The sequence below is a fragment of the Nyctibius grandis genome, chromosome 3 (assembly GCF_013368605.1).
Source record: "Nyctibius grandis isolate bNycGra1 chromosome 3, bNycGra1.pri, whole genome shotgun sequence".
Classification (NCBI taxonomy): domain Eukaryota; kingdom Metazoa; phylum Chordata; class Aves; order Nyctibiiformes; family Nyctibiidae; genus Nyctibius; species Nyctibius grandis.
Genome location: NC_090660.1, coordinates 43,154,419 through 43,166,449, shown reverse-complemented (window position 1 = coordinate 43,166,449; position 12,031 = coordinate 43,154,419). Strand labels below are relative to the sequence as shown.

The 12,031-nt window shown below is 41.0% G+C and overlaps 2 protein-coding genes across 3 annotated transcripts in view; both read left to right on the top strand.

Moving 5' to 3' along the window:
* Positions 1-1,517, top strand: part of AHRR (aryl hydrocarbon receptor repressor) — a 69,097-nt gene extending 67,580 nt beyond the window's left edge. The window contains exon 10 of the mRNA XM_068397051.1: positions 398-1,517. Within this exon, the coding sequence (XP_068253152.1) occupies positions 398-1,517 (1,120 nt within the window). The remainder of the gene's footprint in view (positions 1-397) is intronic.
* Positions 1,518-8,149: 6,632 nt separating this feature from the next.
* LOC137660801 (uncharacterized) overlaps positions 8,150-12,031 on the top strand; it is a 34,503-nt gene continuing 30,621 nt past the window's right edge. The window contains exons 1-3 of one of the 2 annotated variants that reach the window (XM_068395831.1): positions 8,150-8,279; positions 8,607-8,698; positions 9,675-9,743. In XM_068395831.1, coding sequence (XP_068251932.1) covers positions 8,624-8,698; positions 9,675-9,743 — 144 coding nt within the window. In that variant the 5' untranslated portion in view covers positions 8,150-8,279; positions 8,607-8,623. Of the gene's footprint in view, positions 8,280-8,606; positions 8,699-9,674; positions 9,744-12,031 lie in introns of those variants that run through there. The other variant, XM_068395832.1, reaches the window with a different exon arrangement.

The following is a 12,031-nucleotide window of genomic DNA, read 5'->3' as shown; positions in this document are numbered from 1 at the left end:
TTTGCATTTTATCTCTAGATTTTTCTGCACACGACTATTATTTAGATATATTTTAAGGGAAGAACAGAAGTGTAAGGTAGTTACCATACTGTACTGCAATATTTAAGCTCTTTGTGAACTGTGTGACTGAAATGGAAGAGTAAATGTATGTCAGAATTTAAATGAATCAGTGCCACAGAATGGTAGCTGTGCACACACATTGATGCCCAGATGCACGCACACTCTTTTTTTCTCTTGAACAAATGCAAAAGTTATATGGACAAGAGTGTGAGAGTCCCATATTAAGTTAAGGACAAAGTATTGCTTGTCATGTATGTTGAGCCACTCCATTTGTATCCCAGAAAATATCCATTTAGAAACCTCTGACTGACTGATTTTTTTCTACTGTTATCGAAAGGGAAGAAGATGAGCAACCGAAGATAGCAAGCAGTTTTGCCAGTTTGAAAGGAAACCTGGAGGGACTTTCTTATAACAGTGCCATTGAAACTCTGGGCCAGTGGAAGCATCTTAACTGGACAACAGTAAAAAATGAACAAGATAATATAAAAGTGAAGTTTGAGCCTCATACAAACGGTGAGTGTTTCATGCAAGAGGAACCTCTCAGTTCTAACACATCAGTTTTAGGTGTTCAAAACAACTGCACCACAAACAGTAGCTGGACTTTAAGAAACTCAAGTTCTTGTTCTATGAGCCAGCGAATGAACACATGTTCAAACAGGAGAGCTGGATCATTCTACAACAGAGACCAAAGTTTCTTAAATTTAGCGTCAACTTGCCCTTCCCACTGGGGGAGCGCAGAAAGCTGCCAGTCTTACTCGGGTGTACAACAGCATTGTGCAGAGAACTATGCGACGGACCATCTGAAACTGCAGAGACCATTAATATCCTCAGAGTCTCTCTATGACGCAGCCTTTCCCTTGGAGATGCCTATCAAAACAGAATATGATTCCGATTCTGAAAACATTGCTGATAACTACCTGACGTCACAAAACCGAGCCTGGCTGGATGAGAACGGCTCGGTGAGAAAGCAGGTGTTTAGCTACCCCAATAGAGTGCACCTCAAAACAGAACCGGACCTCTGTGAGCCACCCTCACCTTGTCAGAAGCCAAGGCACTGCCTTTACACGCCACATAATTGGCAATGCATTGTAGCAAATCATCCCAACAACCTAAACTTGAACAGATCTTGCAAGGGTTCACGTAGCAAGGAGGTGGCCCCATTTTGCCCTCAGAACTCCTCCGGGTGTTTGGAAAGCATACCTGACCTGCCACACATGGCATGCTACGGCCACGTCTACAGCCCCAGACCAGGGGAGGAGAAAGAGCAGAATAACGAGGTTTTTAAAATGCCGTGTGAATTTAAGAACCCCTGCTTGGTTCAAGCAATCAAGCGTGAGCCGCTGGATTCTCCACCATTGTCCAACAGTAGACAGAACAGAGTACACACAAGCTTCCCTGAAAATACATTAGCAGGTCCTGTGCCTCATAAAACCACTGAATGTACATTCTTACAATAGATTTTATAACATTTAGAATATTTATAATGTTAAAAGCAAGAAGTTGTAGATTCTCTTCCAGTTGGGTTAAATGAGTTACTAAAATTAAAAGCCAGTTGAAAGATTTTGAGTGTGTGTATGTGCATCTGTGTGTGAGAAAAACCAGACACAGACGCACCCTCCGTTCACCCCTCAACCCCCCTCTCTTAGTGATCTTTGGAAAGAAAGAAAGATAAAACCTCAGGCACAGAAAAATAATCATTACTCACTGTACAGGTATACCTGCTAATTTGTCTTTAATCATCTTTTGTCTCTTGTCTACAGTTCATTACCAAGGTCTAGCTATTTCTGTTTCCTGCCTTTGTTCTGTTAGTTTTTCTCAAGCTGATGTGATGCCTCTGTGTGAAGGGAAAATGTTTATGGTCTCCAGTGTGGCCAGTTTACCTTAGGAGTTTTTGCATTTTTATTTTTTTGCTACTCTAATAAGAAGCATCAGCTATTTATCTCAACATTAAACTGACAGCAACAGGCAAGGGCTTCCCAACACAATTTCTTAATTTACAAGGATAGCATTAATTAAAACAAATGACTTTCATAAAATGCATTAGAAATTATTTCACTTCAAACTGAAGTTCTTCCCAAGTTTCCTTGATAATACTAATATTTTAGTAGCCATATTTTTCCATTTCAAAGCCATCAGCCTTTTATGTTGGTGTTTGAAAGACTGAACAATGGGATGTTATCCTGTTCTACTAATGAGTTACAAAGTGCTCTTAAATGCATATGAGAAGAAAATATTTCTTCAATTATTTTCCTTGCTGTTACTTGTAACATTAACAAAGGAAATGCACTTTCTTATTTGATAGTATCTCTTTGACCGATAGCAGCTTGTTAGACATCGTCACCTGACATCAAAACCAAATCCCACACTAAGATTAGATATGCAATTTTCAAAAGCATCCTAGTTTCATTCCCAAAAGAAAATCTTCATCTCACCAAGAGATAATTGGAGGATGTACACCTTTCAAAAGCACTTTGGTGCACTTTAGTGCTTTTCAAAAGAGATCCGTATGCTTTCCTTTGAACCCAGGCAGTAATGTATTTCCACAAAAAAAAAAAAAAATTACAACTTCTGTTTTGTTTTTTGTTGTTGTAGTTTGACTCCTGCACTAATTTTTGTTTTAAAATTGCACTATTTCAACTTTATATCAACTTCACCTATATAAAAAACACATCATTTAAAAAAAGCTTAGATATATATGTGCTTTTTGAAAGAAGCCCTATAATGAATGTTTTCTTTTTCAAAATATTATAAATAATTATAATGTCTTCATTTCTATATCTACTAGTCACTAAGGGCATGGCTTTACATGCCAGAAAAGTGGCATAAACTTCTCCCGAATACTATAAATATGTGGGATAAATGTAGTTTTCAGGTAGGGGAATGGTTCTGCACCCGGGAGGCTGCTCTTCTCCAAGACTGTCTGTCTTTGATAGAAATCACTGCCTGTATGTTAGAGTTGGCAAATGTAAAGATATACACTCCCTGCATGTCAGTTAGGTGCTTGTGAACAATGGTTTGATCTGAAATGCTGCACTTTACACTGAAATGGTTGAGATATATAACACACGTACTTTTTGATGACTGTCCTGCAGAAGGCAGTTTTCCCAGCAGAAAGGCAAGAGTGGACAGTAAAGCAGTGCAATAATGTCTTACTGTATCTTGAGTTAAATCTGCCATAGTCCATCTGATCATACCCAAGTGATGAGAACATCTCTCTTTGTGTCTGAGGTAAATCAGCTCCCTGTTGTCTATGTGCTCCCTCTTGTTTGAGACAGTCTTGATATCCTCAGCTTAATACTCTTCCCAGGGGGGCAATGCAATATCAGACCCCTTTCAAAGATGAGACAGTAATGGTGGAACTTACACCACTCTCTGGTACACCACTGTTCATGTCACATAAATTTAATCCCAATCACAAAAATACTTCTGGGCAAGCAAACTGGGTACTCATGTAGGGTGAGACTGTCAGATATCAGTGACGCTGCACAGCTCTGCCTCGATAATTCAGTATCTACAAAAATAAGAGCAGCAGTTCCTTTTAGACTCTCTCAGAGGAGCTCTCATAGGCCATTGCTTGGCGTGCAGCGGTGGCACTGCTTACGTCCTGGTGCCAAACACTCTGCTGTGGCAGCACAGCCGCTGGTAGGGTTGTGCTGTGAACCCTGTAATATTCTCCAGTCCATCTCCTTGTGCAGCTGCCCAGCAGAAATGGGTTAGTGTGGAGACAGGGTAGTGTGGGAATAGATGGCTGGGGGAAAGTGGAGGACACGTCAGCACAACTTCTGAAAAGCTGCTCGTTCAATTCCATGCTTGGACTTATTGTCACACCCCTCTGAACGAGAGTACCTGGGCCTGGTTTCACACTACCTTGCACCTTCTCTCATCATTTACATTGATGCAACCTGACTGTAAAACACTATTATCCTCACCTGGACATGCTGGTGCCATTTTGCAGGGATAACACTATCAATCATTTATATTCACTTTAGACTCTTTGGGGACCAAAGTAGAGCTTTGTTTTGAAAATCTGAAGCGAGGGCAGCAGTGCGCAAGGGGTAAGCTGATTTCAGCTGGTCCTCAGTTTGGAGATTTAACTAGTGAGATGAAAGATGAGGGGACTGTACCTACATTCTCTGTAGGAAAGACTGACTTTCTACTCCTTGATTGTAATACAGTAATGTGAAGGATACCTCTATGTTTCAGTTGCCCTTCATTAGAACACAGTGATGTATTCTTAAAATCCTTAGAACTGAGTCTCCCCTGGATGGCATAGGGAGGTCTGACATTTGTGCATCAGCCAGTTCAGTAAGACTTCAGATGCTGATCCTTTGATATGGTATTGAGATCGACAGGGCATGTGCAATTCTTCTGGAAATTCCTAGTGTTTAAAATAATTAAGTGGGAGGCAACAAGCCTGAGGCAAGGAATATTCTGTGAGATAAGATCAGCTTCTGCTGCCTAGAAGCCTTTCTTAACTCTTTGTGTTGAAGCCATATTGGAACTTAAGCAGCACAGACTCACCCGCTGTAGTTTTTTCAGAAAAGCCATTCATTTGTCTTAACAATGTGTGATGTTTTAATTGAAATAGTTAAAAGACACCATTTCCCCTACTTATGAATACATGCATTGCCTTAGGTAGTGGAAAAAATGTTAACTCATTTTCTTTCATCAGAGTGCCATGTAACTAAAAAACCCAACCTCAGAATGATGGAGGTATAGAGCCGTTGTTCTAGTTTTCTTGTCTTTTTCTGCTCTGTTCCTCTCTCTTTCTCTGCTGTCTTAGTGTAAACATGCAAAATGGAAAGACTTTTCTGATTATATCGAGACAAAAACCTAAACCAGATTGTAGAAAATTTCTCTCTAGAAAAGGAGTTTATTTCCCTGGAGTTTCTTCCTCTCTTTTAAGTCTTGCAAAGTCCTATGTGAAATCATGTGTCACAACTGAAGCAGACTTCTGTAATGCATAGTGAGCAAAGAGATTATGCAGGTGGCCATGCTCAGGTTGTAGTCACAAGGTTTTTATCCAGCTGAAGAGAACTCATAGAAGACGGCTGCCTGTAGCTTATGTTCATAGACACTACCACTCTTGCAAATATATCTTTGTTATGTTTGAATACACGTGGCATATATTCTTGTCATTATAAATTCATTTCCCTATCCCACACTTGCCTGTGCTTAGCCAAAGACTTTCTTTGGGTGGAGGTTTGGAGGGAAAGTAAGAAAGATTGTTAAGACAAATTTTGGGGAGAAAAAAGATCACCTTGACTGATATATTGCAGTCAAAGTGTAATTATTCCATGACTACAGCATTAATTCTCCACCCACTGCTAATAAATCTGTGCTCTGAAATCATGTCCTTATTTTTTTCTGTAGAACTGAATTTGTAACTTTTCAGGCTGAAAATAATTTCATCAAAACAAGGACTGAGGTAATTCAATGCTAAGTTGCATTGCTCCTTTCCTGGGGCTAGTCTTCAAAACTCTGGCAAATTGAGTGACTAAATTAACTCTCTTGCTGCTGGTCATTGTAGCTTGGTTGTGCAGCTGGTGCTCTAACTGTTCAGTCTGAAGTTTCTCAGGATTTCCTTGATGCAACAGGGCTCCAGGCACAGCTGTACAACAGCTAAATCTTCCAGTTTCACACTTGTATTGGTAGAATTATGGCATTCCAGTGACAATGCAAAATGTGGCAGAAGGTAATGGAAAGAACATCAGCTGCTTAGCTAGTCTCAGTAATTGTATTTAACTAATTAAAAAGCTACGTTAAAAAAATCAAGTAAAGTTCTGGTCTAGATGTCCCCATTTTGCACGGGGTGTCATAGGAATTACACCGCTGTTCTGCCTCTTCTTAGGTCACACCTTGGTCTCTCCCTTCTGAATGTCTTTTTTTTTTTTTTTTTAAACTTTTGTACCATATGTATCCTCCCTTTGCTCATTTAAAATGTGAAATAAGGTGAGGCAACTATCGACTGTTGTGTGGTTTTTTTTTTAATTTTGTCTTTCTAAGAAAGAACTTCAAAAAAACAAAAGTTATTTCAATTCTCAGTAACAGTATTCAGTTTTCTTTCTACTCTTATCATACCCAAAAAGATTCCTCCTCTACATGGTCAATAAACTTCCCTCTTCTGAAAGGGTCCTTCCTCACACCCCTTCCCCCATACACAGCTTCTTAACAAAACCAAAGAACACTTTTCTTCCTTAAAGGCAGTTGTGTCCATCAAAAAAACATTTCCTTCGTCTAGCTTTTCCACCTTTTTGATTGTATAGGATGGTACATTGTGGCCTCCACCCTTTCTGTTTTCTGCGTCTGTAGCTTTATTTCTTCTTCAAGCACACTTCAAATGTTTTGCCAAAACAACGTGAGGCAGAAGTGCAATCCCCCATTTTCCCCCTGCCCTCCTTAGTAAGACAGAGGTACTCAGTAATTACAGCTGTATTCCTAAAACAGAACAAAAGTCGCTTCGCTGGTGAAACATCCTCTCTTCAAGAGGCTGTACTGCCAAGAAACTGTGAGCTACCACCAACAGTTTAGTTCTGCAAGTATATATACTGCCAAATCCTTTTGTGTTTAGACCTGGTCTGTCTTTCAAAAAAATCAAGGAACCCATTTCCTCCTTTTCTGCTTCTCTCACTTTTTCTACGTGTTTATTCTTTCACTGTGCAATTGCACTTTTAATTTGTATTTTTTTTTTAAAAGAAGGTTATGGAAGCATTCTACAACATGTACAGTGCAGTGTTTTCAATTAGTCCATTCTAGATTTTGAGATTAGAACCACAAATAATTATCAAGAGTTTTAATGTGACTCCATGTAAAGGCCTGTGACTTACACAAATGCCCATGAAATTACCAGTACAGATAATATGATTTGTCTTGAAAAGGGGTATAATCATAATGTAATCTGCCATCAAACTCCGCTAATAATCCTGTATTAAAAGTGCCATTCCTGCTCCTCCTAAGGAAACACAGTGGAGGATAATATTAAAGAATATAGGGTCATAGAATCATAGAATCATTTAGATCGGAAAGGACCTTTAAGATCGAGTCCAACCGTTAACTCAGCACTGCCAAGTCCACCACTACACCATGTCCCGAAGCACGGTATACGCACGGGGATCTACCAACAGTTTTGCCCTAAGTGGTATTGCACGATCCCAAAAATTAAGGGCACGTTTCTGTAGAGAACACCACAACCACCTGAGCATTATATGAAAACGTACCGGTTTGCGGATGTAACGTGTGCGTTGAGGCATGCGGTTGGGGCATGCGCGCTGGCTCCTTCGACAGCCTACGTACCCAGGCTGGCGGTGGGCAGGTGGGCACAGCCCCAATGAGGTCAACCCGGCGGCTCTGGTGACAGCAAAACAAGTTAACGAAAGTACCGTTGGTGACCTGTAAGCTAACCAGTATCGACTGTGCTGCTTCGTATACACGTATAATAGACGTCATGATATAGCGCTAGCGGGCTAATTACAAACAGGCAGTAAAACGTGGAGTGGATGTTTTGTAATTGTGTTAAAACCGGTGCACTTTTCTGTTTTGGTTTTTTTTTTGTACTGTTTTCTCAGTCTGCTTTTAGAAGGAACTTTCAAATGTATTTCTTAAATTATATTTTACATTTATTACCAGTCGGAAGCGTAAAGTTAAGACATTTTAAAATAAATATTTGCATTCAAATTAAAACCGCTGCCGAGCGTGTTTCCTGCCCCTTGTCCAGGGCCCGCGATTTGCAACCTTTCCCCCCGGCCGAGCTGCCGGCCCCGCCCCGCCGGCGGCACCGGGCGGGCGGACACGCCGCCCTCGAGACCCGTTAGTTCCCTTGCGGTGGCTTCGTGCGGCCCGCCAGGTGTCGCCAGCAAGCCGCCGGGGAGGGCGGGGCGAGGCGGGCTCAGGCTCCCATCCGCGCGAGGCAGCGCTGCATCCCCATTGGTTGAGGCGGGCGGCTTCGTGCCTATTGGCTACTTGCCGATCAGCGAGGGCGTGGCGCTGGGCCCGGCGTTGGTTTCGGTCCCCCCCGGGTGTCGCCTCGTAGCTGTGGAGCGGCGGAAGTGACGAGCAGGGGTGGGCGGGGCTTCGCGCGGCCGGATGCTGTTGGGCGCGCGCGTCCAGGGGGGTTTGCGGTCGCTCCCAGCCCGGCCGGGGTCGCGGCGGCGGGGTGGCGCCGGGCCTGGGCCTCCCGCTGAAGGAGGTGCCGGGGGGCAGAGTGTGAGAGCGGCCCTGAGGTACCGCCACGTCTGCAGCGGCTCTTGGGGGAGGCGGGAGCGGCGGGGGTGTGCGCGGCGGGAGAGCGGTGCTCCCCGGGGGCCGGTGCTCCCCGGGGGCCGGCTTCTCTGTGAAGCCTCTCCAGAGAGTCGGACGGGGAGAGGACCTTTGCCAGAAGGCTGTAAAGGTGTCCTGGTGGTAAAAGATGCGGTTTCAGCTAGAAATGTGTTGAAGCAAAATAATCAACTTAATTCGTCCGACTGCCGCTTCCCTCCCTCCCCCAGTTGTTTGCTGAAAAGTACCGTATAAACAGGAGTTGGATTTATTTTTTTTCTCATTGTCTGCAGTGAAGCGGTTTTGCAGGATGAGTGCTGTAACTGAAGAAGTTAAGCCAGAAGATGGCAAACCAGAATCTGAAAAAAAGATTTTTTATTGTGAGGTGAGTGTTTCTTGATGGCTTTTCAGACGCTATGCTGAAATGCAGGCCTAAGGTATTAAAGACTATGCTCTTAGAAATGCAGGGCTAACCTAGATGTAGCGTGGCAAACTTGTAAGTGAGAGAAGCTGTTAATGTGGAGAATAACGGGGTCAGTCCCTGGAAGAGCTGCTTGTCTTAGGATTTGGTGAGTTCAGTGTTCTTGAGCAGTCACTGGTGCAATATAATGGTCCTTAATTATAGTCTTTCAGATCTCTGTTAGGTATTTCTCATAGGTGACTGTAAAGGCTCATTTGTCTTTAAAGGCTACAGCTCTGGGTCAGAATCTGTTAAATTTGTCTGTCGTATGTTGTCCTAGCAGTCAATTTTTTTCTGGTGCATTAAACTTCTGGGACAGTATGTCAAGAGAATAGACAATATTAACATATATTAGTCATTGCGCTATTTAGCTAAAGATAGTAAGAAATAATTGTAGATCTGTATTGTCTTCCATTAATTATTGTAGTGGTATATGTGTGTCTGAATCTTAATGAAATGCAGATGTCTTCCTCCATTGTTTTTCTAATCCTTCTGGTGTAACAATGAACAGAATTGCAGTTATTCTAGGGCATAATTTTGTCTCTGTTCCTTTCTAATCACTGTATGATCATCTCTTTTTCTTGGCTTTCCAGCCTGGAGAAGTTTAGAAAACTAAGAATCCAGAAAGTGATGGTAAAAGGGAAGGGGCAGGCTCTTAAAAGATTCATACCACCTGATATATTTAAACATGTATTCAAGTATCATTTGAACAGGTTTGGACACTGTTTCTGGACACTTTAGTGGTATGCTGCTCTCCTAAATGTCGCACAAATTGTACTGTTTAAGCCGAAGAAGACCTTGAGAATTATGCTGTAGAAACAGTTGTATTTCCGGTTTTTATGACTCAACTATAGAATATCCATAGCATAACTGAAGATGTGCTTTCAATTTATCTTTTTAGGTTTGTAAAGTTCCGTGTATGAGTTCTATAAGTCTTCAGACACACTATCGTGGTGCAAAGCATAGAAAGGTAACCTTTTTCCATATTAAGTGTATATGCAAATTTAATAATAAATATGGGATTCTTGTGCAGTTCAGTAATTGATTTCATGTGGCTTCAAGTGCTTATCTAACTTATTGGTAGATCTGTAACAGTAATTTGCTTGAAAAATCCCAAGAAAAAGATGAGGTGGGAATCTCAGAACTCTTTTGTACAGCATGTGACTTGAAACATCAACCTACCTAAAGGTAAATGTGTGTTAATTGTGAAATTAACATTTGAATTATACGGTAGTCACAGATAGTGAAAGAATGCAAACTTCTGTTTTGGATACAGTTGGTAAAAGTACTCCTCTGTTTTCCAAGTCTACACAACTCACCTGTACTTTGAATAAAAGTAGCTGACTTTTTACTTTGATAGTAACATCAATTCAGATTTCCTGCACAAGTCACATAGGTGTAACTACCGAGTCCGATGCTTCTGTTTGAAGCATCCCAATAGCAACTTTCTGGTTTACTGCCTTTGCTTGTTTTGTCCTTAAATTATTAGACAGCATTCTGTGAGGGCATATTTAGCGATGAGGCTTTTGTAATTGTTGTTTGACTGAGCTTTTGACTGTTGATTGGCTGATGATTATCTTTTGTTTCGAACTCCACATTCTCAGTCTTTGAAGTTGAGGCATACTCAGTTGTCTGTACTTTCCTCTGTTACTTACAATTGCTGCCATCAGACTGTATTGTTGTGGCACTGAAGTGCCTGCTCTAATGTTTTCTTATTGACATTTTATTCTTCCTGGAACACTAAAGACTAACTGCAGTACTGTAGTTCTCAAGTGTTTGCGTATATCTTTTCTTTCAGTTCTAGATGAAGGGCATCTTTCCCACCTCTTGATTTTTCAAGACAGATTAATAGTATTTTATTACCTGTTTGCTGATCACTTTAATAGCGTTGACTCTGATTTGAGTTAGTGGCTCCACTTTCTTCAAGCACTTCTTTTTTTTCCACAGGATTCAGTCTTCTTGTTCTCTATTGATCCAGAAGAAGTGTACAGTACTGTAGTATTTTTCATGTCCTGCCGAATGTTCTTGCTGATGCAAGAAGTTCTTCTGGTTTTGTGGTTGTTTCTTGTTATTTCTTGGCTAACCTTCATAGCAATCAGATTATTGCTGTTTCTCCCTTTTAAAGTGGGGAAACTAGTGATTATTTTCTTAGAAAATCTGCATCTAGTTTTCGTTTTGTTTCACTCTTGAAATCAGTGTATGCTAGGCTGTATCTGTCAAACTTTATTGAGTTAATGAAGGACTGCAAATTGATAGTGAACAAGAATCGGGCAGGTTGAAAACTGGATGCTTGTTAAATGTTAGTTCTGGTGTGTGAAGTCCTGGTAAGTCACATGGCTGTGTTTCTGCAGGAGTAACTGTCCAAGATCACATCATCATTGTTTTCAGTTACCTCCAATTCCTCACTTTAAATTATGGAATATATTTTATGTTTTGGTGGAAGCAGATCAGAATTCATTGAGTTATCACAAGAAGTTTTTGTATCACCAAGTTTGAAGAAACTGTAAAAGTCCGGAGCTTATGTACCTTTTTGATACAGGCTAGGTGTTGATAGTGAATAGCTCTTAGTTTGTTCCTTACTAGAGGAGTTCCTGTTCAAAATAATACCAAAGGATGTCCTGACAACATAACAACATGAAGAGAAGATGGTAGTTCTTTACCTAAATCGCAACACGAGCCAACCCACCAGCCATTTTTTATGACTTTAGTCAGATGACTTTTTTTTTTTTCTTTCAACTACTCATTTGTTTTTAAAATGGCATTGGTAAAGATACTTTGTGCTTGTTCTCTGCTAGAGGAAGTTTCAAAAACACAAGAAATAACCCTTCATCAGGAGAAGGACAGTCACCTGCAAAATTCCAAGAAACAAGTGTAAATGTTTGCTACTTATGTGAAATGATTCTCATTTCACTGGCCTACATTTCCCGTAGCTATTCACGGTAAAATGTGTTATTTTGAGTAGCTGCACTAGTAAAGCTTGACTGCCTGACAGATTTGTAGGAATATTTCATTTGACTTTGTGTACATGGTTATTGTATCTTTTTTTTTTTTTGGTCACCTGGGTGGCTTGGTTATTCTGGGTTTTGGATAGGTATGCAATATTTATCTAGGTTACTACTGCATACCTTTTTTTCATCTCTGTATGTTGATTGGTTTGTTCATCTGTATATTGGTACCATTGACTCCTCAACAAGAGCATCAGAATGCATAGTTTCTTTGAAAGAGGCCACTGTGACCAAATATCTGAGCATGTAATTT